This window comes from Populus nigra, chromosome 4 (genome assembly GCF_951802175.1).
Source record: "Populus nigra chromosome 4, ddPopNigr1.1, whole genome shotgun sequence".
Classification (NCBI taxonomy): domain Eukaryota; kingdom Viridiplantae; phylum Streptophyta; class Magnoliopsida; order Malpighiales; family Salicaceae; genus Populus; species Populus nigra.
Genome location: NC_084855.1, coordinates 24,814,109 through 24,838,629, shown reverse-complemented (window position 1 = coordinate 24,838,629; position 24,521 = coordinate 24,814,109). Strand labels below are relative to the sequence as shown.

At 32.5% G+C, this 24,521-nt stretch overlaps 2 protein-coding genes across 7 annotated transcripts; one reads left to right on the top strand and one right to left on the bottom strand.

Annotated features, from left to right (window-relative positions):
- Positions 1 to 1,231: 1,231 nt before the first annotated feature.
- Positions 1,232 to 12,317, top strand: LOC133692582 (glucose-6-phosphate isomerase, cytosolic-like). 6 transcript variants are annotated; one of them, XM_062113646.1, is made up of 15 exons: positions 1,232 to 1,648; positions 1,735 to 1,959; positions 2,448 to 2,546; positions 2,752 to 2,807; positions 3,388 to 3,522; positions 3,663 to 3,744; positions 4,398 to 4,465; positions 4,589 to 4,673; positions 4,807 to 4,874; positions 4,998 to 5,082; positions 5,641 to 5,694; positions 5,789 to 5,854; positions 6,152 to 6,218; positions 6,820 to 6,948; positions 12,037 to 12,317. In XM_062113646.1, exons 8-15 carry the CDS (start codon positions 4,627 to 4,629, stop codon positions 12,058 to 12,060), a joined length of 540 nt encoding a protein of 179 aa, XP_061969630.1. In that variant the 5' UTR covers positions 1,232 to 1,648; positions 1,735 to 1,959; positions 2,448 to 2,546; positions 2,752 to 2,807; positions 3,388 to 3,522; positions 3,663 to 3,744; positions 4,398 to 4,465; positions 4,589 to 4,626; the 3' UTR covers positions 12,061 to 12,317. The 6 variants fall into 6 exon arrangements, with proteins under 6 accessions (XP_061969630.1, XP_061969625.1, XP_061969626.1 ...); XM_062113641.1 differs by lacking the exons at positions 1,232 to 1,648; positions 1,735 to 1,959; positions 12,037 to 12,317 and having other exon boundaries at positions 1,967 to 2,546; positions 6,820 to 7,982; XM_062113642.1 differs by lacking the exons at positions 1,232 to 1,648; positions 1,735 to 1,959; positions 12,037 to 12,317 and having other exon boundaries at positions 1,967 to 2,546; positions 2,732 to 2,807; positions 6,820 to 7,982.
- An 8,312-nt stretch (positions 12,318 to 20,629) lies between these two features.
- LOC133692584 (glucose-6-phosphate isomerase, cytosolic 1-like) lies at positions 20,630 to 23,974 on the bottom strand. Its single transcript, XM_062113649.1, has 8 exons — positions 23,645 to 23,974; positions 23,491 to 23,546; positions 22,783 to 22,917; positions 22,561 to 22,642; positions 21,839 to 21,906; positions 21,631 to 21,715; positions 21,001 to 21,073; positions 20,630 to 20,925 (listed from the first exon to the last, which is right to left on the bottom strand). The coding sequence occupies exons 4-8, from the start codon at positions 22,611 to 22,613 to the stop codon at positions 20,806 to 20,808; spliced, it is 399 nt and encodes a 132-aa protein (XP_061969633.1). The 5' UTR covers positions 22,614 to 22,642; positions 22,783 to 22,917; positions 23,491 to 23,546; positions 23,645 to 23,974; the 3' UTR covers positions 20,630 to 20,805.
- Positions 23,975 to 24,521: the final 547 nt, after the last annotated feature.

The following is a 24,521-nucleotide window of genomic DNA, read 5'->3' as shown; positions in this document are numbered from 1 at the left end:
TGGTTGAAATTGAGGTTGAAGAAAAAGTAGTTTAATGTGTTTGGTTAAGAATGCTTTTAAAATTGAGGTTATAAAATAATTTTAAAAAATATATATTAATATTTATGATTTTTAATTTAAATATTGTGGATTTAACTATTGCTATTATAAAATAATTTTAAAAAATATATATTACTATTGATGATTTTTAATTTAAATATTATGGATTTAACTATTACTATTACATCATGAAATAAATCATACTTTATATAAAATATTTTTTTATTATTCCATGAAACCATCTACTATTCTATTACGTATGAAATATATCCGACAAGAACTACAGTTTCCATAATTTTTTTAGCGTGTAATAAAATTAGATAAAATATTATCAGGTATAAAATTTACTCTAAACTAGTTTTTTTAAAACCAAATGTTAAAAAAATCAACACACTAAAAAAAAAAGTTCACACAGTGCAAGTGAACAATGCATCATTGTACACTGTTCATTGAACAGTGCAATTAACACGAATAGTGCAAGAAAAGCAGGGGATCCTTGCTTTTTTTAATTGTGTTTCCAACGCAAAAACCAAGTGGGACCCATGAACAAATATATAACCTTTTCTTTTAACCAAACGGCTGCAAACTACGTTTTAATTAAAACACAGCTGCGTAGCCAAATGGACTCTTAGATGTTAAAGAGAGAAAGTCATCATTAACAATGATTCCGACCACTAAAATTATCTATTTTGATACCAATAGGTTTCATTTGGTAACATGGCCTCCATTTAGGTATTTTTAAACCTTAAAATTGCCTAAAAACCTAGATCTAAGCTCAAAAATATTTTTAGTTTCGGGTTTTTATGTTGTTTTGTATGCCTATTCATGAGTTGATCAAGGAGTTTATGGTCTATTATAGATATTTTGGGTTAAAAAAAATAAAAAAAGAGCTTATAGGCCAAAACATCTAAAATCTAGAGAATTCCAGAAGATGAGTCGTTTGTTTTATTTATTTATTCAAGAAAATTAAGACTAGACAATATGTCGTCCTATATATTATATACTAAATAGTTATAATTCTAATTTTCAACGGGTACCGTAAATCTAATTAGACGGAGTTCAAGTACAAAAAAATCCACGCCTTACGTTTAGATAATTATTTTTGAATTTGAGACCCAACCCACGTGGGGGTGAGGGGGTAAAACGACAGCATTAAACTATACAAACCCGTTCATTTGACAGTCTACAATCCGGCGTGCAGCAGGATGGCGTTACTTTGTCCTATCCTGTAAAGGAAGTCTCAAGCGAAGTAAAAAATCCAAGAAGACCGTTAACGCTCGAAACACACCCTTCTCGTGCCTCGGCCTTTTCATGTGCCCTCCCCTCCTCCCCTCCTCGTCCCATAAAAGGAAAGAAAACCCAGAGCTCATCCATTCTATTCTCGGGCATTGTCTGTCGGTGATTAGTTCTCTTGCATCACTCATTTATTTCGGCGATCTCTTCTCATGTATCGTCGTCTAGTTGTGACTAGTTCTCTTGCTTTACTCATGTATTTCGATGGTGTTTTTTTTATTCTTTATTTATCGAACCCTGACCACATCATAGAAACAAAACTCCGATGGCTTCATCAACTATAATCTGCGAAACCCAGCCATGGAAGGACTTGAAGGTAAGTAAAAAAATGCTTCTTATTTTTGAATTTTGTATCATATATATGAAAGAAAGAACCACCAGTATTTAATTGTTTATTTGCAGTCTCACGTTGAGAAAATTAAAAAGACTCATTTACGAGATCTGTTGAGCGACGCTGACCGATGCAAGTCAACGATCCTGTAAGTCTCTTTATAGTTCTCGTTACAACGAATTCAGTTTGTAAATTGTAATGCATGTGTGCATGTTGATTTTGACGGAATTACGCTTGACTGCTCGCGCCAACAAGCCACTCTTTATACCGTGGACAAGATTTTTTACCTAGCAGAGGTATGCATTCTTTTTTTTTTGGTATAAAACAAAAATTCTAGAATTCTTACAAGCATTAATTGGTCCGAAATATTTGTGAATCAATTGATGTTGTTGAATATGTGGTGGCCGGAGAGGCTGGCCAAAACAGGAATTCTTTTTGTTCGTTTTCCAATGCTTGAAAGGATTTTTTGCAATGTAATTATCTGTGTAAGTTTTTGTTTTTCATGGCCCATTGAGCATGCGAGTTTGATTTTATTTCTGCAATCTATTTCATATTTACGTTTATGAGAAATTGGCGTACAGTATTTTTTTTTTCTGCGAAGAAATTCGTTGTCCTTTATGAATATCTGAGGTGTGCTCCTAGATTTTTTCTTTATAATGCCTTACTTAACAGTCCCTTTTGTTAGAGCAAAGGGACATTACATGTCCAACTCTCTTGATTTTACTTGTTAATAATCATATCACTGATGTTTGCAATTTTTTTTTTTGTATTTTTTTGACAATAGGGCTGGATTCTTTATTGGAGACGGAGCTGGTGTTGGTAAAGGTAGAACAATTGCGGGCTTGATATGGGAAAACTGGCACCATGTGAGGAGGAAAGCATTGTAAGTTTTGGGTGTTACACTCACTGATTTGCATGCAGACCTTCAATCTATCATCGTCCTCTGTTCATTTTTTGTGGCTATTACTAGATTGTTAAGTTATTAATTTGCATTCACAGCTAGGAAGGATGCTATATTTCAAGCCATGTTCTACAATGTTTTTCATCTTCTCTAAAGTTCTTACACAGGTGGATTTCTGTTGGTTCAGACTTGAAGTTGTTCGATGCAAGAAGAGACCTGGATGATGTCACGCACATATTGAACGTAAATTCTCAAGTCCTTGCTAGCTTATGTGATGATTTTATGCAATAACAATATTCTGTTTTAGCTATTCGACAAATGGGACTAATGATTGAAGTAACATACCATTTGAAATCAGAATTATTTGTTCAAGATTGGGTGTGGTGTGGTTTGCTTTAATGTGTTGAGTTATCGGAATCTGGAAAACAAGAGTTTAGGGACCTGAGAGGATATTTGTCTTGCTTTGGTGGTAGAATAAATGTTTTGTTAATTAAATCTTCTGCAATATTTTTATATGGATTAGAGGAGCAAATGCGTAAACGTCAGATGTGAGTATACAGCAAATATATTTGGAAATATATTTAGGTTTAGTTTTTCTTTTATCGTCGCCATTATTTTTGCTGTTGTTATTTTTCACATTAGCTTTTATTTGTGCTGAAGAGCACTTCTGGCCTTGCCTTGTTTGGATATTTCTGAGTAGTGATCATCTCATTGTACAGCGTTTGCATGCATGCAAATGTTTTGTTCTATTTGTAAAAGCATAGTAAAGTAGATGGAGAAGTTTCTCTTAATAATTATTGAAGAGAAACAATGTTGCGTACAGGTATTGTGTATCACAGGGGCTGGAGCTGACAAGAGATATTGATATGCCTTTTCTTTTCCTTTCCTATCCTTTTGTTTTGAGAGAAGGGGTAAAAGGGGATCGTTATTTCTATTGGCATTGGTGGCAGCTTCCCAGGTCCTCTTTTTGTGCACACTGCCCTTCAAACAAGTTTTCGGATGCTTTACTAAAGTTGCATCGTTCTGTTTTGGTGTCTTATTCTCATTGGATTTTGATTCTTTTTCATAATACAATTTTTTGACCTTGTTTTACGGCAGAAGCTTGCTTAAATTATAGTTGTTTACGAATGCAATCAGATCCAGAGGCTAGCAAATGTGCTGTAGAACGCCCACAGTGATTGTAAGCAATTCCATGTCACTATAACTTCAAAAATCTTTGTTTTTTGTGCTAGTGTTTTACAAGTCTGTCATCCCACACTCACAGAGGTAGGCTTATTCAAATTGTTTTAGCAAGGGCCGCTTGCTTTGAGCAATGATTATTGAGCTTGTGTGATAAATTTTAAAACTTATTGTATCCCACCTTAATTATTGAAGAGGAGCTCTAAACCATTCATGTTTGAAATTTTACCCGGGATTCAGAGAAACTATATTGCATACAGATATTGTGTATCACAAGGGATGGAGCTGGCAAGAGATATTGATATGCCTTTTCTTTTTCTTTCCTATCCTTTTTTTTAGAGAAGGGGTAAAAGGGAACATCCAAATGCTAGTAGTATCCTAAAAGTGGCATTTTTTTACATATTGTATTTCAGGGGAACAGTGCATCATTTAACATGTTGCCCCTGAGTTAGAAGTACACATCATGACTTCCTTCTAGAAGTGGTGTTAACATACAGTGGGCATGTTTCATGTGTGGACAGGTAATCATAGGCGCATTCATGGTTCAAGGGGTCATCTTGTATGCTGTCTTTGATTGTGTCTATGCTTTTAAGACAACTGTGTCCTTAGATTGTTATGTGATGCACACTAATATTTTTTTTTTGTATTTGTCAGTCTTGCAAATATAGATTCAATTGATGTTGCTAGAAATATTGCAGGCCTCAAACCTGAAACTACTCTTGGTAAATAAAAGTTCATTTATTCATGTCACCAGTGGTGTTGTATTTCTTTTACTTGAGCACATTTTCCTACTTCAAATTCTAAATCTTGTTTTTTTCCCTCTTTTTTTTTGTGATCACATGCAGTTGTTGTGGTCTCAAAAACCTTAACCAAAACTAAAACTATGCTGAATGCTCAAACACTGAGGGCATGGATTTCAAAAGAGCTCGGGTCAGTGCAGAAATTATACTGGTCTTTCTTCTTTCTGAATTCTCAAAGTACCTAGTATTGGATGAACTAGAAGTCAAGTTCAGAGCATCTTGTTATGTGATGCACACTAATATTTTTTTTTTGTATTTGTCAGTCTTGCAAATATAGATTCAATTGATGTTGCTAGAAATATTGCAGGCCTCAAACCTGAAACTACTCTTGGTAAATAAAAGTTCATTTATTCATGTCACCAGTGGTGTTGTATTTCTTTTACTTGAGCACATTTTCCTACTTCAAATTCTAAATCTTGTTTTTTTCCCTCTTTTTTTTTGTGATCACATGCAGTTGTTGTGGTCTCAAAAACCTTAACCAAAACTAAAACTATGCTGAATGCTCAAACACTGAGGGCATGGATTTCAAAAGAGCTCGGGTCAGTGCAGAAATTATACTGGTCTTTCTTCTTTCTGAATTCTCAAAGTACCTAGTATTGGATGAACTAGAAGTCAAGTTCAGAGCATCTTGGTAAAAATAAAAGATGAGAATTGATTTTTTTGAGAACAGTTTGCTTGCTAAAATTAAGATAGTAATGCTTATAAATAGTTTGCATAAATGCTCCATCTCTCTCCCTCTCTCTTGTGTTTTTTAAGATGCATTTATATGCCTTGCAATTGCTCTGTCTCTCTTTCTGTGACTATACATGTGACCATTCTGTCACTTATTTTTAGACCCTCTGCAGTTGCCAAGCATGTGGTCGCAGTTAGCATTAATCTTGTGGTATAGCGAATTCATTTTGTCTGCACTCTCATATTCTTCAGACTTTGGGATAATTGAAGTTCTATGGTATTTCAAAATTCATTTTCGCTGCTCCCTTTTTATTGTTTTCTATTCATGGCTTTTCATTCTTCTTTTCATCTTTCAAAGATGCCTTTTTTTTGGTATTTAACCACTCTGGCTACTTGTATACTCCAACTGTCTTTTACTAATGCAGTTTGGGGAAAAGTTTGGCATCGATCCTATTAATGCTTTTGCATGCTGGGAATAGGTTGGTGGCAGATTTAGTGGTGGGTTTTCTCTCATTTTGTGGACAGAATCATGGAGAACTTCATGCAGAATCCTAATTGTGTTGTTGCTTGCAGTTTGCAGGGTTGTTGGTGTGTTGCCTATGTCTCTCCAATATGGTTTCTCAATTGCTGGGAAGTATGGTAACTTCTGATCGTTTTAATTCACAAAGTTAGGTTTCTCTTGCACCGTTATTTTAGCGGATGCAAGAAACAATGTCAAAAGTGGCAAGAGTTCTCAATCTCTAGCATAAAAAGATGTATAACATACAATTAATCACTTTTTTGCCATGAAGTGTTCAAAGAGTTTTGCTTTGTTGATTCCCTCGATATCTACTTTAGTTTCCTACTCATCCCCTTGTTATACTGGCATATAATATGTTTGCTATTTTGTTAGGATTTGTTTTATAGTGATAACAACTTTTATTTTTCTACTTGAAGGTTCTTGAAAGGAGCATTAAGCATCGATCAACATTCATATTCTGCACCATTTGAAAAAAATCTACCTGTAAGTGCTCCAATACCATGAACTTTTATCAGATCTATATTCTGCTTGTCCTAAAATGATTCTTTATCAATGGTGTTGAATCACATTTAACATGTGATTATCCATTTTGTATGGTGTTTAATACATTGTTTGAGGTCCTCTTGGTTATTGAGTAAGTTAGTATGGTGCTCTATCATTTGCCTTTTGATTATCCATTTGGGGCATTATCTGGTGAGGCATGAGTTCTTGATGTGCTTTATGAGATTCCAGTTACATGTTGATAACATTTTGACTTTCTCCTTCAGGTACTTTTAGGTCTGTTAAGTGTGTGAAATGTTTTATTTTTTGGATATCCTGCAGGAGTGACTACTTCTCCCCAAGATCTATTTGAGTTGCGACTAATTTTTAGAATTCTTAATAACTGTAGCTTTATGAGTCTACTACTCCTTTAGACCATCTTACCTTATTCTAAAGCCGTGAAGAAATTTGCACCTCAAATTCTACAAGCTAGCCTACTTGAACTCTAACTCTCTTTCCCTTGGTATTGAATATGTAAAAAAAGAAGAGAGAAAATGTGCCTTTTAAAGTTTTCAATGCCCGTTTATTTTACTTAAAAATCTAGGTCAGCATGGAAAGTAATGGCAATGGGGCATCTATTGATGGTGTACTACTTCTCTTTGAGACTGGAAAAATTGAATTTGGCGAACCAGGAGCAAATGGCCGGCATAGCTTTTATCAACTAATTCACCAGGTAATTTCTTGTTCCATTATGCATTTGGTTGAAGTGAAATTAGGTCATTGTATACCTATTTTGATTTTTAAAAATCAATTCTGGAATTCAAATGATTCCTTGTTCTTAAAATTCATTTTTTTTAAATCCATGTATACATTTATTTCACTTCTTGATGTCTTTATTCAAAATTTGTCCTTGTTTCCCCGCACATACCCTGTCTTGGTAAACCTGATAATTTTGATGCTCATGATGCACATGCACCTCAACAACATGTCTTTTTTTTATGTAGCAAGAAGTTTAGTTCTGCATTTTGGATGGTTTCTAATTGAATAGTAGCATATTCGCCCCCAATGTGCGTGCCATTAGCTTCAGTTCTCATTAATTGTGTACTAGCTTCGGTGCCTGCGCTTCGCCACGATGCCGAACTATTTTTTTTTTTGTAGAAAATATAATGTTTAGGTATTGAAATGAGGTTATAAAATAACATAAAAAACCTTTCATGACAAATGTGTAACAATGCTAGTCAAGTTAAGCCAACATAAGATATCCTGCAAAATCTGCAGCCCAAATTATATGATTGAAACAACCCGATAAAAACATAAAGAGAATCATAAAGGTTTTTTTTTTAAAAAAAATATGTTAACTTTTTAAACCTATAACCAAAGTCATTAGACCAAAATGATTGAATATGAAAACCATGAATTTTAATTTCCAATAAATTAAATATGAAATGATGAAATTAAAAAAAAAAGAATTTCAATCATACAAAATCCTTGTTTCCCCGCACATACCCTGTCTTGGTAAACCTGATAATTTTGATGCTCATGATGCACATGCACCTCAACAACATGTCTTTTTTTATGTAGCAAGAAGTTTAGTTCTGCATTTTGGATGGTTTCTAATTGAATAGTAGCATATTCGCCCCCAATGTGCGTGCCATTAGCTTTAGTTCCCATTAAGTGTGTACTAGCTTCGGTGCCTGCGCTTCGCCACGATGCCGAACTATTTTTTTTTTTGTAGAAAATATAATGTTTAGGTATTGAAATGAGGTGATATCCTGCAAAATCTGCAGCCCAAATTATATGATTGAAACAACCCAATAAAAACATAAAGAGAATCATAAAGGTTTTTTTTTTTAAAAAAATATGTTAACTTTTTAAACCTATAACCAAAGTCATTAGACCAAAATGATTGAATATGAAAACCATGAATTTCAATTTCCAATAAATTAAATATGAAATGATGAAATTAAAAAAAAGAGAATTTCAATCATACAAAATCCTTGTTTCCCCGCACATACCCTGTCTTGGTAAACCTGATAATTTTGATGCTCATGATGCACATGCACCTCAACAACATGTCTTTTTTTTATGTAGCAAGAAGTTTAGTTCTGCATTTTGGATGGTTTCTAATTGAATAGTAGCATATTCGCCCCCAATGTGCGTGCCACTAGCTTCAGTTCCCATTAAGTGTGTACTAGCTTCGGTGCCTGCGCTTCGCCACGATGCCAAACTATTTTTTTTTTTGTAGAAAATATAATGTTTAGGTATTGAAATGAGGTTATAAAATAACATAAAAAACCTTTCATGACAAATGTGTAACAATGCTAGTCAAGTTAAGCCAACATAAGATATCCTGCAAAATCTGCAGCCCAAATTATATGATTGAAACAACCCGATTAAAACATAAAGAGAATCATAAAGGTTTTTTTTTTAAAAAAATATGTTAACTTTTTAAACCTATAACCAAAGTCATTAGACCAAAATGATTGAATATGAAAACCATGAATTTCAATTTCCAATAAATTAAATATGAAATGATGAAATTAAAAAAAAAAAGAATTTCAATCATACAAAATCCTTGTTTCGCCGCACATACCCTGTCTTGGTAAACCTGATAATTTTGATGCTCATGATGCACATGCACCTCAACAACATGTCTTTTTTTTATGTAGCAAGAAGTTTAGTTTTGCATTTTGGATGGTTTCTAATTGAATAGTAGCATATTCGCCCCCAATGTGCGTGCCATTAGCTTCAGTTCCCATTAAGTGTCTACTAGCTTCGGTGCCTGCGCTTCGCCACGATGCCGAACTATTTTTTTTTTGTAGAAAATATAATGTTTAGGTATTGAAATGAGGTTAAAAAATAACATAAAAAACCTTTCATGACAAATGTGTAACAATGCTAGTCAAGTTAAGCCAAGATAAGATATCCTGCAAAATCTGCAGCCCAAATCATATGATTGAAACAACCCGATAAAAACATAAAGAGAATCATAAAGGTTTTTTTTTTTTTAAAAAAAATATGTTAACTTTTTAAACCTATAACCAAAGTCATTAGACCAAAACGATTGAATATGAAAACCATGAATTTAGGAAAATCATGAATTTCAATTTCCAATAAATTAAATATGAAATGATGAAATTAAAAAAAAAAGAATTTCAATCATACAAAATGATTGAAAGAAATAACAATTCAAAGAATAAAAATCAAATTTATTATTACTGCTATATTAATAAGTAACATCACCATCATCTTCAAAATTACTGCTATTATTAATAAATAATATCATCATCATCATCAAAATTACTACTATTATTATTAGTATTATTGTTATCGCTATCACTATTACTATTATTATTAGTATCATTATTATTAGTAATATTGTTACTATTATTACCATAAGTGGAAGGCAAAACTAGATGGAAAAACATCAAACTTTCTGCAGAAGAATTCATATTCAATTCCTCTATAAACAAAACACTGTATCAATTTACATTTCCCTTGTAAACACAATACTAGGTTGTAATCCATATCTCCAAACAATATCTCTTGTTTTGAAGCAATACAAAATTTCAAGTTTCATTTTTTCAAACTCTACATGTTTATTTATATTTCTTTAAATATTCTGCAAAATTAAATATGCTCTGTGTTTGATCAAGGATCCTGACATTGCTGGTCTTGCCTTGTTCTTTTGTAACCATTCCGTTACAATTAATTTTGAACTTTTAGATTCTGCTGCAAAGGAATTCCACCATTTGATTTTGAATTTTAGGACAAGAACTGGATACCCTTGCTGGAGATTGTAATCAAAGAACTATGAACATATCCATGAAACAAAAATTTTTGTATAGAATATCAAAAGGGAAGAAAACTTCCTTTCGAAAGGAGTAGGTTGAAAATTTTGTTCTGAGGAGGCGACACGTGTGGCCAAAGGCCGCCGATTTTGCTGTCAGCATCCTTTTTTCTTTTCTCTCTTTTTTTTCTTTCCTTTTTCCCTATCTCTTTCTCAACTCCCATCCCTATCCCTTTAAAATCTCAAAATAGCCCTTCGATAGTTAGTCTCTTCAGATTTAACCCCTCTTCTTTTGATTATTATTTATTTTATTTGCAATAATTTATAAAACTGGATTTTTGTTTCACTTTCATCCCTCTTCAATTTTATTTTATTTTGTATTTTCAATTTGGTCTTCATTCATTTGATTGCTATTTATTTTTTTTTAGATAAAAATTTTTATAATTTCATCTTCTTTAGTTTTTTTCCTATAAAAAATGATATCTATTCTTTTTATTGCTTTTTTTTTTCACTTTGGGAATTTTTTTACATTATTTTTTTTTTGATTTCATCATTTAACGTTAAATTGGTTTGGAATTGAGCTTCTTTGTTGAGTCTAGATCTAAAATTTCATGATTTGTGAGTTTTAGAGATTAATCCATGTTTAGAAAGATTTGTTAGGGTTATCATGGTTTTTTTAAACTAGTATTTTTTTCTTTCTCATTTCATCTTTTAATATTAGATTGGTTTTGAAAAAACTTGTCATTTTTCATTGTTATAAACTTCCTTAAGCCTTGAAATCAGGGAAATAGGGCAATTTTTTTTTTACATATTAGTATCATCTTTCCAACTTTATATTAGTATATGAAATTTTGACAAAATTTGCCTTTAACATAAACCTTTCCCATGTTATCAACTCATGCGTACATATTTATATCACAATCTCAATATTGTCCAAATTTCCTCTACCTTAATTGATCTCAATAGTTAAGAATAGAAGTAATCTATCCTTCCTAATTTTCTATTTAACCATTCATATACAAATATAGTATAAATCATTCTAAAACAAGTGACATAAATGAAATATATGAATATTATGAACTAAATACATACAATATTAATTTAATGAAACTAGAGGAGGTTTAAATCTCATATTACAACCCAATAAAGGAAGATGAATAATTAAGTTATGAACATCCTTAGTAGTGATTTCATAAATATACAAATTATTCTCACAATTACATTACAAAAGGTAATCAATGCATTCAAAATTTCATCGTTATCGCCCAACTAAAAGAAATGTTATTAGGATCTATTGTTCTGTCAGAGTCAGTGATAATCCTGAAAACAATTTATTTTTATAACATTATAATATATTGCAATTTATTTTTATACATATCAATGATATAAGAAGAAACCAATTACGATAACTTTTAGGTAAATACATCAATCTATGTTAGATTCTAATTTAGTGCCCTTCCTCCAATCCTTGATAAACTTATAGTTTCATCATAGTACTTATTTAACTATTGCAATCACATTATAGAAATTTTTATTCACAACACATTTAATTCATGCCACGATATGTTTCTTCAAACACATCCAATTCATACAATTATGTGTGTGCACACACATATAAATTTTGTAACCTTTTGTTTCACAAACACATTCATGCCCTTTCGACTTCTAAAATGTTCAATTTATTATAATCAAACACCGATGTTCATGAAATTTGTCATCTTAACTTTTGAGCAATTAATTACATAGTTTGATCTCTCGTAATCCATACTTATCATCACCAGGTTTCATCGTTTCATTTTCTTTTTACACCACCCGTGTTATTTTTACACTCTTTCCTTTTCTTTTCTAAAAGGATTTAAGGCTTGCATTGTAACTCGACTTATTATCCTCAATGGAAACTTTCTCAACTTAATGAAATTTTGGTGGAGTTTTTTTTATCCAAAAACTCTATCCAAATGTTGTAATAACCTTGATTTTCTACATCATTTTATGCTATACATTGAAAATTTTCAGTGATTTTTTTTAATACAGGTTCCACCCAAAATTTCGGCGTAGTCTCCCCACCAAGAGGCCTCAAGTTATCAACAAAAGCACATAACACTTCCAATTTCTTTTCACAACTCGATCCAATCATCCTGGATCTCAATCTAACTCATCATCATCAACACAACAAATCTTATTCAATAACATCATACAATTCAAATTCATAAAATAACAATGCATAATTCAATTGTTACATAATATCATCATATAAACTATATCTTGCATAATAACATCACATAATGTAATTCAAGTGAAGGATTTGATTTCAACTATAAACTACATGGTTAAATAGGTACTTAAAATTACAAATATTAGATGAAAGTCATATATCCAAATTTACAGGTTAATATTACATTTCAAGTTTTAGGAGATAAGTCTCTTAATTCACAAATAAACAAATAATTACATGGTCAAAAGCAAAAGGTAACTAAACTAAGATCACTCTTGACGTGACCCCGATGGATCTGAAAAAAAAATTTAACACACACACACACACACACACACATATATATATATATATGTATAAAGGTAGTAACCAAGGTTGTCAAAAACGCTTTTTTAACACGACACGAAACATACAATATAAACTCGAATCGTAAAATCGTAAAACTACAAGTAAAATATTTTAAACTAAATTACATGTTATGTTGCGGATCATTAAATCAGTGATTCATGTCAATAGCTTAATTGGATCTTTTTATTTTTTTTAATAAATTTATGTTTCACCTAAATAAAAATTAAAAAAAAAACAGAATAAAAAAACTTATCAACAAGCCCAAGTACATTGGGTCGTCAAGTCAAATATTTAATTTTATTGATGTCGATTCAAAGTTTGTGGCTATATCAATTAAATTTTTATAGTTATCTTTAAAAATGATATTTATATGTTGTATTTACTAAGCATAATAAGTTAAAAATATAATGTTTTATCAAAAATATTTTTAAATAATATTATTATGTAAAAATCTTTTAATTAAGGTGGTAATTTATTTATTTAAAAATATAATATGATTTTACGAGTCAAAACATATAAAACATGTAAATACAACCCGGTCAAACTCGCATAAAATTGGTTAAACACGTTAAAATCGTTAAAAACAGACTGATTTTACGATTTCACCGTAAAAATTATAAAAACTACTGATTGCTGACTGCTGAGTCAACACTCCTCTTTTCCTATGAGCCCCGCTCCCAGCCGCCTGACACTCCACCCACTGACCCACCCCCTTTCTTCTTTCCCCTTTCCTATGGGGTTTTAATTTTTTTTAATTTTGGAAAAAAAAAGTCTCTCGTCCTATGTGATCTATCTGATAGTTTGCAAAGTGGATTGAATCTTTTGATGTTACGAAATCAAATGGAGGATTGTGGAATCAAATGAAGTCATAGTAGAGATGGAGAGAATGTAAAACAATTTTAATGCTTTAATACCATGCAAAACACTAACAAATTATGTTGATAGATTTTAAAAATGTATATTACATAGTACACACACACATATATGTTCATACAACTAATGCAGTGACAGAAAAGATAAAAAGAGCGTACAAGGTATTTAAAATTCAAAAAGAATGACAGACTATTGATGGCTATCAGACTGTTTGATGGCAATCTTCTCTTGATCTTTAGGTGGTTGTTATGCCACTCACCATACTCAATTATTGTCCACGAAAACCACAAACTATTACAAGTTCACAACATTTCCAAACTAAAATACAGATTACATGGCTGTTGTTGTTATATCATGGGAAATCTTTTATGGGTTATGAAAAATAAGACAAACATGAGCTAGCAAAATTCCCATAGAAAGTAGAATCATTAACCAAAGTATCATACTCAAAGTTTTTTGATAAACATGATTAAAGTAGAATATTCTTAAGCATATGATTTCCAAATAGTAAACTTGCATTCAAATACTCTATTAACACAACTATTTCATTAAAAAGCACGAGCCACGAACTTGTCCAATTTTGTAAGCATTTAGTGACAAAAGTATGAGGTCGAGAGAAAGCCTATTGCCAGAGAAGGCCTGGGCAAGACAAAGCAATGCATAAGAATATTCATCTAGCGTTAAAGCTATGTTATAGTATGGGGATTCATCTTGTAAGGTACAAGAAGTTGCAAAACATTCTGTTTTTACAACTATTTTGGTGTCTACAAATAAAAAAACAATTAATAATTAGACATGCACCGCAGACAACCCCTTTCACTATGAGTTGGGTAGGGAATAATATAATTTTGCCCTTATAGAATGCAAATATTGTTTATTATATCTTTTTTATTTCTTGTTTAGGGATACAAATGGTCTAAGCCTATTTTTGCACCCTTCTGTTATCACTTTTATCAATTATGCACTTGTATTTTCTATATAAGCTATAAATGAGTACAGTTTGGTTAAGGAGCATGGTGGGATGGTGGGTCAAGACATTAACTGGAATGTGAGAAAAGTTGATGATCATAGAAACTCAAAGTAGTGAAGAACTGAAGTTAGCAACTCAATTGGCTTAGATAAATTTTCAATTTTGGAAAATTGTACTTAATTGGTGGGATTTTGAAATGCATGTGTTCATTTCACCAAATTAAAAAAAAAGGCCTTTTTGACCAAGTGGAAAAAACTCAAAATCCAAATAATGGATTTAGCCTGTATTAATACTTAAACCTACCTTCCATGCGCAAGGGCATCTAGTTGAGAAAAAAAGATGGACATAAGCTGTCATGGTTATTCACAATCTCTCACGTGAACAAATTAATTTGAAATATGATGAACCCTAAAAAAGAAACCTAAAAAACCCTCTCCTTGCACCCATTAAATGTATAAAAGTCTTTTAAGGACTTACCATATTTTCATCGATATTAATGTTAGAAATATTTTTTTTCTTTAATATTATTACAACAATATTACACTTTAGTCTTTCTTCTCTATAAAAAGACTCAGGGGCTATAAATAGACTATGAATCCTTTAAACAAAGGGTTCAAAATCTTAATTCTCTACTATATATTTATTTCTACAGTATCTATCTTTTTGTATTTTTATTGTATTTTTTCTCAAAACTTTACTGACTTAATCATCACGAAATCTTTAAATTCACAAAAGAGAACTTTTTTGCAAGTATTAGGCACCAGTCACAGCGAGAATTGAATAGATTTTTAAAATTAAGAGATTCACCAATCACCTAAAATTGTTTTACCCAGACTTGGATTTTTTGGGACATAATCAATTGACACCGTCTATGGAAACTAAGCAAAAAGCTAACTACACTCACAAGCTATTTTTATAGTGAAAAACAAAAGCTAATCAAAACACTGCTTAAAAAGGATGTGTGATAGACCTTCATGCCACAACAAACATTTCTATCCATTTGAACCTCAACAACCCATCAACCAAGATCAAGTTTGTACTCACGCCGTGTTGGCTATCTGAGACGGGATCAGACATTGTGACCCTTGCAAGCTTAAGGGGGGTTTTTTGGCCCTTTAAATTTAGGTTCAGTAATGGCCCTCCAAGCCTTTGTGATATTTAAACGCGAAGACTAGTAAAAGTACCAAGTATAACGAGTTTGTCAATTTATTTTTATGAGAAGCAGGGTGAAAACCTCAAGTAAAATACCAAAGAACTCATGTGCAAGGGTGTGCACCATGTTTGAAAAAGAAACCTCTAAGTACGTAGAGGTAAACCATAGGGAAACTCGTACCTAAATATATTTTCTAATAGGTGAAGAAACTCATGGAGAAGGAGTTTATACTTTGACAATTTCTAAGTGCATATATGAATCATTGAGATAGATCTAGACTCAATAAGGGGTTTGGTTGTGCCAGACAAGAAAAATAGCTCAAAGGGATATAACTTTTTTATCCGACTATTTAATTAGGCTCAAATTTTTACACAAGATTTTGGAGGCCATTTTTCTTTTAGTAGCCACTACATTGCTACGTGGACCGTCGAATCTTTAAATATAAAAAAGCTCACAATGAGACCCTAGTTTTGTCAATTTTGTGATTTTTCTTAATTTTTTCAAGTTTCATGTTATTTTGGAAGCCATTTTTCTTTTAGTAGTCATTGCATCACTAAGCGGGTCGTCGAATCTTTAAATATAAAAAATCTCACAATGAGACCCTAGTTTTGACAGTTTTGTGATTTTTTTTAATTTTTTTGAATTTCATGTTATTTTCATAAACTTGTGAATTTAGAGCTCATATCTGTAGCCCCTTTCACCTATAAAATAATTTTTTCTTTTGTTGGCCTATTATCTTTAGCTTTCATATGCATCAGGAGCCCAATGAGAGTGATGTTATTCTACTAGGAAGACCAAATTAGTTCCTTTTTTAACAATGATATAGGGTGTAAGAGCCCCTTACGAGAGAGATCAAACTTAAGAATAAGATATTCGAGATCATGTCTTGAGATAGCATAAGGTCTGAAAGCCTATTTGAAGAGTTGTGTTAGTTCCTCGAGTTCCAATTGGCCTTGATGATATATACTTGGCCATAAGACTAGGTTATTAATTTCAAGTTGTCATGAATGGTGGAGTTATTGCACTAGATAGTACCAATTCCAAGGAGATTGTGCGATCACACTAAGGATATTTCGTTTCAAGGAGATTGTGCAATCGCGCTAGGAGGAACCCTTCCAAGGACATTGTGCAAGAGTCTAGAAGCCCTCCTTGAAGATCTGTAGATAGGAAATATATATTGAAGATACAATTATTTTAATTTGAAAATAAACTTACTTCACATCAAATATAATATATCATGAGGTGATTTGTTGGATTTTAAGGAGCTCTTTGATTTGTCATTTGAAAAGCAATTTTATGGCACTAGAGAGAACCCCTTCCAAAGAGATTGTGCAACTACACTAGGAAGAACCCCTTTCAAGGGTAGGAAGAACCCCTTTCAGGGGTAGAGATTGTGTCGCGGGTGCAAAACTTTTAAGGGTGACAAGGTTTGATTCCGCCCATGTACAACCAACACGATATGAGTACGAACTTGCTCTTGATTTATAGGTTGTTGGAGTTCAAATAGGTAGAAGTGTCTATTATGGCAAGGAGGTTATACGTTATATTCTAATAGTGGAGTCAAGAGAAATCAGGGGTTAGATTTGCAAATTACGCGCAACTTGAATTACGCGCAACTTTAGTGACTGGAATCAGGAGAAATCAAGGGTTAAATTGAAAAAATTAAAAGTTTAGTAGTCATTTAAGAGTGTAATAGAACAAATCAGAAAACAAGGACCAACTTGTAAAAGGCGCTCGGATTTGAGGGTGACAATTGGAGTTGATAGGGGTTAGATTTGCAAATTACGCGCAACTTTAATGACTGGAATCAGGAGAAATCAAGGGTTAAATTGAAAAAATTAAAAGTTTAGTAGTCATTTAAGAGTGTAATAGAACAAATCAGAAAACAAGGACCAACTTGTAAAAGGCGCTCGGATTTGAGGGTGACAATTGGAGTTGATAGGGACAATTGCATGAAATTAGAAAGAAAGGGATAAAATAGAACGAAATCAAAAGATAAGAGATTGAATTGAACTTTAACATATCCCAAATCAAAAGAAAACCGTAATCTATTTGGATTAGTCAAAACGACATTATTCTTTGGTTTTTTAGATGATCGAGGGGGCACCTTTAGACGACTGAATTTGACGTTTATGACCATCCTAAAAGCTGAAACCACCATCATTTGACCGAGAAACACCCTCTTTACAGCCCCATATCTTTAACAACAAATGTTTACATCTTATTTTTTTCATGGATCTCTATAATATCTTGTCTTTAGTCAGCCAAGACCACAGTTTTAGACATTATGTTATTTGGGTGGACATTTTCAAACATTTAAATATGAAGTTGCAGACCTTTAAATCAAGCACGAATGGGTCTAATTGAAAGCTATGCACCCCTTCTAACATGTCCAGGTAATCTCAGGCGGCGTTGACATCACAAATGCTCCAACGATGTCTAAAAAGTGGTCAACCCAATCAGCCTTGATAGGAACACTCATTTATAGAAAAACGTTCAGCTTTTTCATTTGCTCCCACGTAAAAGCCTTCAGAAGGATTACATCAAAGGTTTTCAACCTTTCTCTCCAGATCCAAGGGCAGTGCAGAAACACCCATATTGGTCCCCAAACACCCTACAAAACCACTTACACCCAAAATCAACAACTCAATGACAAAACCAACTAGCTTTTAGTCTATTAGAACCCTAGACAATCCATCTAAAAGACCTAAGTCTGCCAATAAAAAAAGAGGCTGAAGTACAGAAGGAGGAGAAAACAAAGAGAAACAGAGGGAAAAAAAAAGGAAAAAAAAAAGAAACTTAGGCTAAGAGGCAAAAGTCCTATCCAAAAAGCTTTTGAAGCTTCAGCTCTGGTCTAGGGAGGTCTGGAAATAAAAAGAAAGGTAGACAACACCAAGAACCAATCCATATTCGTATTTTCAAAACTAATAAGGTATACACATTCAAACCTTGAAAGTGGAGTCCGTGAGGCCTATTGGATCCTTCTTTTATGTTCAATATGAAGTCTTGAATGCCTTGATATGCTTTTGATTGTTTTTCTGCCATTTTATTGCATGAAAGTTTGGTTTGAAGGATGCTAAATGTGGCAACAAAGGGGCAGAAACACTTTCTTTTAATGAAATGATAGCCCCTGCTTCTAGGTAGTTGTTCTAGCCATTTGAAGTGAAAATGATTAGATTTTAAAGCTCATCTTGTTAAAGATTGATTGTTGTTTTGAGTTCATAGCTTTTAGGATTGAAAATTAATGCTTTTTTTTAGTTTTTGTTTTGTTTTGTTTTGTTGTTTCTTTGGCTATAATCATGTTCCTTACCAATAGTATGGTATGTAGGGATAAAGACACTTTAGAGGCCAAAACAAGCGTTTTTGGGTGCATTTCATATCTGTGGTTTCTAGGCGGCATATTCGTCTGTTAAATCTTACATGCTAGTTCTAGGGCTTGATTGGTTTAGTTTCTGGTTTAGATAGGTCCACCCATCATTTTTGATAAGTAATCTAGCAGTTTTTCGCAACAATTGGAGTTTTTCGCAACAATAACAGGTTTTAAAACATTTAAATCTTAGGGTTTCTGTTTTGAACCAAAACTTTTTTTTAGGAAAATCATGTTATTTTGTTGATCATTAAAAGAAATGAACCATTAATTCTTGATTTATGGAGGATTACAAACAGAAACATCCCCTTCTTTGTTTGAAATATGCTCTTGATTGATAACCATGTTTTGCGAGACAAATAACATTCATATGTTTTGTTGTCTTTTCTGTTTTGATCCACTTTTTATTGAAATTTTTTGGAGTTTTTGTGTTTTTGCCACTTTTGGTTTGTTTTGTTTCTAAGTAGACTCGGTTGCATCAACCCTAACTAGGTCAACTTGTTCGGATTGACCCGACCGAAATAATAAAAGAAAAAAAGAAAAAAAATATAATCATATAAAAAACATAAAATCAACTTTTGCTTTTGTTTAGATTTTTTTAGGATGTGTTTTTTAAGGAAAAATTCATTTTAAACCTCTTAGGGTTTTTTTATATTTTCTCAAGAAAAACTACAAATAAAATATGTTTTTTATGTGTAGCATACAGCCAAGTCTCTTAAAAAATTATAAAAAATCACATGGTTTAGTATTTTCATACGAAAGCAAAAAAATGTGTGTTTTGGCATGCATTTTAATGAATAAGAATTTGACCAATATTTCAATAAGTCATCCTTAATTGTTAAAAATCATAGTATTGAACTTATAAGTGAGGCAAGTATTTCAAATGTCAGGAGTTGAAATGTCAGGCTAGAATCAATTTATTAATTGTTAAAAAATATTCATTAATTTTAATTAGAAGTATTTTTTTCACTATAATACATAATTTTTTTCTAAGAATTTATTAATAATAATAAGGTAGAACTTTTCTAATTTAATCATACATAAATTAATAGAATTTTTTTTCCTAAGAATTTATTAATTGGTAGTATTAACAACAACAACAATTGTAATAATAATTGTAATAATAACGGTGATGATAATAATAATAGTAATAATAGTTATTATAGTAATAATTGTGGTAATAACAGTAACAATATTATTAATAATAATGATACTTATAATACTACTAGTAATAATAATAGCAATAGTGATAGCGATAACAATATCAACAACAACAATAAAAATTTTAATAATAGTAATAATTATTATTGATGATATTATTTATTAATAATAGTAGTAATGATAATTTTGATTCTTGTTTTTTGAATTGCCATTTTTCAAATATTTTGTATGATTAAAGTTCTTTTTATTTTATTTTTTCTTCATTTATTGTTATACATTTACTATGAACAATTTTTTATGTTACTATTTAACTCCATTTCAATACCAAAACATTATCTTTTCTACAAAAAAAAGAAAAAGAAAAAAAGATGGGCCTCTCGGTGAAGCGCAAACACCGAGGTTAGTATACAACAAATAAGAACTAAAGCTAATGACACGCATATTAGGAGAGAATATGCTAATGTTCAATTAGAAACCATCCAAAATGCAGAACTAAACTTCTTGCTCCGTAAAAAGACATGTTGTCGAGTTGTATGTGCATCATGATAAAAAAAGTTTTTATCACTATAAAACAAATCCTAACAAAATAGCAAACACATTATATGCAAGTAACAAGGGGATGAGTAGGAAACTAGAGTAGATATCGAGGGCATCAACGAAGCAAAACTCTTTGAACACTTAATGGCAAAAAAGTGATTAATTGTATGTTATTCATCTTTCTATGCTAGAGATTGAGAACTCTTGCCACTTTGTGAATTAAAACGATCAGAAGTTACCATACTTCCCAGCAATTGAGAAACCATAGTGGAGAGACAAAGGCAACACACCAACACTGCAAACTGCAAGCAACAACACAATTAGGATTCTGCATGAAGTTCTCCATGATTCTGTCCGCAAAATGAGAGAAAACCCACCACTAAATCTGCCACCAACCTAGTCCCAGAATGCGAAAGCATTAATAGGATCGATGCCAAACTTTTCCCCAAACTGCATTAGTAGAAGACAGTTGGAGTATACAAGTAGCCAGGGTGGTTAAATACCAAAAAAAGGCATCTTTTAAAGATGAAAAGAAGAATGAAAAGCCATGAATAGAAAACAATAAAAGGGAGCAGCGAAAATGAATTTTGAAATACCATAGAACTTCCATTATCCCAAAGTCCGAGGTATATGAGAGTGCAGACAAAAATGAATTCGCTATACCACAAGATTAATGCTAACTGCGACCACATGCTTGGCAACTGCAGAGGGTCTAAAAATAAGTGACAGAATGGTCACATGTATAGTCACAGAAAGAGAGACAGAGCAATTGCAAGGCATATAAATGCATCTTAAAAAACACAAGAGAGAGGGATAGAGATGGAGCATTTATGCAAACTATTTATAAGCATTACTCTCTTAATTTTAGCAAGTAAACTGTTATCACAAAAATCAATTCTCATCTTTTGTTTTTACCAAGATGCTCTGAACTTGACTTCTAGTTCATCCAATACTAGGTACTTTGAGAATTCAGAAAGAAGAAAGACTAGTATAATTTCAGCACTGACCCGAGCTCTTTTGAAATCCATGCCCTCAGTGTTTGAGCATTCAGCATAGTTTTAGTTTTGGTGAAGGTTTTTGAGACCACAACAACTGCATGTGATAACAAAGAAAAAGAGGGAAAAAAACAAGATTTAGAATTTGAAGTAGGAAAATGTGCTCAAGTAAAAGAAATACAACACCACTGGTGACATGAATAAATGAACTTTTATTTACCAAGAGTAGTTTCAGGTTTGAGGCCTGCAATATTTCTAGCTACATCAATTGGATCTATATTTGCAAGACTGACAAATACAAAAAAAAAAATATTAGTGTGCATCACATAACCATGAACGACACAGTTGTCTTGAAAGCATAGACACAATCAAAGACAGCATACAAGATGACCCCTTGAACCATGAATGCGCCTATGATTACCTGTCCACACATGAAACATGCCCACTGTATGTTAACACCACTTCTAGAAGGAAGTCATGATGTGTAGTTCTAACTCAAGGGCAACATGTTAAATTATGCACTGTTCCCCTGAAATACACTAGGTAAAAAAATGCCACTTTTAGGGTACAACTAGCATTTGGATGTTCCCTTTTACCCCTTTCTCTAAAAAAAAGGATAGGAAAGAAAAAGAAAAGGCATATCAATATCTCTTGCCAGCTCCATCCCTTGTGATACACAATATCTGTATGCAACATAGTTTCTCTGAATCCCGGGTAAAATTTCAAACATGAATGGTTTAGAGCTCCTCTTCAATAATTAAGGTGGGATACAATAAGTTCTAAATTTTATCACACAAGCTCAATAATCATTGCTCAAAGCAAGTGGGCCTTGCTAAAACAATTTGAATAAGCCTACCTCTGTGAGTGTGGGATGAGAGACTCGTAAAACACTAGCATAAAAAACAAAGATTTTTGAAGTTATAGTGACATGGAATTGCTTACAATCGCTGTTGGCGTTCTACAGCACATTTACTAGCCTCTGGATCTGATTGCATTCGTAAACAACTATAATTTAAGCAAGCTTCTGACGTAAAACAAGGTCAAAAAATTGTATTATGAAAAAGAATCAAAATCCAATGAGAATAAGATACCAAAACAGAACGATGCAACTTTAGTAAAGCATCCGAAAACTTGTTTGAAGGGCAGTGTGCACAAAAAGAGGACCTGGGAAGCTGCCACCAATGCCGATAGAAATAACGATCCCCTTTTACCCCTTCTCTCAAAACAAAAGGATAGGAAAGGAAAAGAAAAGGCATATCAATATCTCTTGTCAGCTCCAGCCCCTGTGATACACAATACCTGTACGCAACATTGTTTCTCTTCAATAATTATTAAGAGAAACTTCTCCATCTACTTTACTATGCTTTTACAAATAGAACAAAACATTTGCATGCATGCAAACGCTGTACAATGAGATGATCACTACTCAGAAATATCCAAACAAGGCAAGGCCAGAAGTGCTCTTCAGCACAAATAAAAGCTAATGTGAAAAATAACAACAGCAAAAATAATGGCGACGATAAAAGAAAAACTAAACCTAAATATATTTCCAAATATATTTGCTGTATACTCACATCTGACGTTTACGCATTTGCTCCTCTAATCCATATAAAAATATTGCAGAATATTTAATTAACAAAACATTTATTCTACCACCAAAGCAAGACAAATATCCTCTCAGGTCTCTTGTTTTCCAGATTCCGATAACTCAACACATTAAAGCAAACCACACCACACCCAATCTTGAACAAATAATTCTGATTTCAAATGGTATGTTACTTCAATCATTAGTCCCATGTGTCGAATAGCTAAAACAGAATATTGTTATTGCATAAAATCATCACATACGCTAGCAAGGACTTGAGAATTTACCTTCAATATGTGCGTGACATCATCCAGGTCTCTTCTTGCATCGAACAACTTCAAGTCTGAACCAACAGAAATCCACCTGTGTAAGAACTTTAGAGAAGATGAAAAACATTGTAGAACATGGGTTGAAATATAGCATCCTTCCTAGCTGCTCTACCTTTACCAACACCAGCTCCGTCTCCAATAAAGAATCCAACCCTATTGTCAAAAAATACAAAAAAAAAAATATTTGCAAACATCAGTGATATGATTATTAACAAGTAAAATCAAGAGAGTTGGACATGTAATGTCCCTTTGCTCTAACAAAAGGGACTGTTAAGTAAGGCATTATAAAGAAAAAATCTAGGAGCACACCTCAGATATTCATAAAGGACAACGAATTTCTTCGCAGAAAAAAAAAATACTGTACGCCAATTTCTCATAAACGTAAATATGAAATAGATTGCAGAAATAAAATCAAACTCGCATGCTCAATGGGCGATGAAAAACAAAAACTTACACAGATAATTACATTGCAAAAAATCCTCTCAAGCATTGGAAAACGAACAAAAAGAATTCCTGTTTTGGCCAGCCTCTCCGGCCACCACATGTTCAACAACATCAACTGATTCACAAATATTTCGGACCAATTAATGCTTGTAAGAATTCTAGAATTTTTGTTTTATACCAAAAAAAAAAAGAATGCATACCTCTGCTAGGTAAAAAATCTTGTCCACGGTATAAAGAGTGGCTTGTTGGCGCGAGCAGTCAAGCGTAATTCCGTCAAAATCAACATGCACACATGCATTACAATTTACAAACTGAATTCGTTGTAACGAGAACTATAAACAGACTTACAGGATCGTTGACTTGCATCGGTCAGCGTCGCTCAACAGATCTTGTTAATGAGTATTTTTAATTTTCTCAACGTGAGACTGCAAATAAACAATTAAATACTGTTGGTTCTTTCTTTCATATATATGATACAAAATTCAAAAATAAGAAGCATTTTTTTACTTACCTTCAAGTCCTTCCATGGCTGGGTTTCGCAGATT

Bases quoted from the DNA above. Each gene is read 5' to 3' on its own strand.
- LOC133692582 (XM_062113641.1), top strand. From the start codon at position 4,627: ATGCTGAATGCTCAAACACTGAGGGCATGGATTTCAAAAGAGCTCGG. The intron at 5,083-5,640 runs GTCAGTGCAGAA...TTACTAATGCAG, and splicing joins TGGATTTCAAAAGAGCTCGG to TTTGGGGAAAAGTTTGGCAT. The intron at 6,219-6,819 runs GTAAGTGCTCCA...TTAAAAATCTAG, and splicing joins CATTTGAAAAAAATCTACCT to GTCAGCATGGAAAGTAATGG.
- LOC133692584 (XM_062113649.1), bottom strand. From the start codon at position 22,613: ATGCAATCAGATCCAGAGGCTAGTAAATGTGCTGTAGAACGCCAACAG. The intron at 21,074-21,630 runs GTCAGTGCTGAA...CTACTAATGCAG, and splicing joins TGGATTTCAAAAGAGCTCGG to TTTGGGGAAAAGTTTGGCAT. The intron at 20,926-21,000 runs GTGGGTTTTCTC...TGTTGCTTGCAG, and splicing joins GGTTGGTGGCAGATTTAGTG to TTTGCAGTGTTGGTGTGTTG.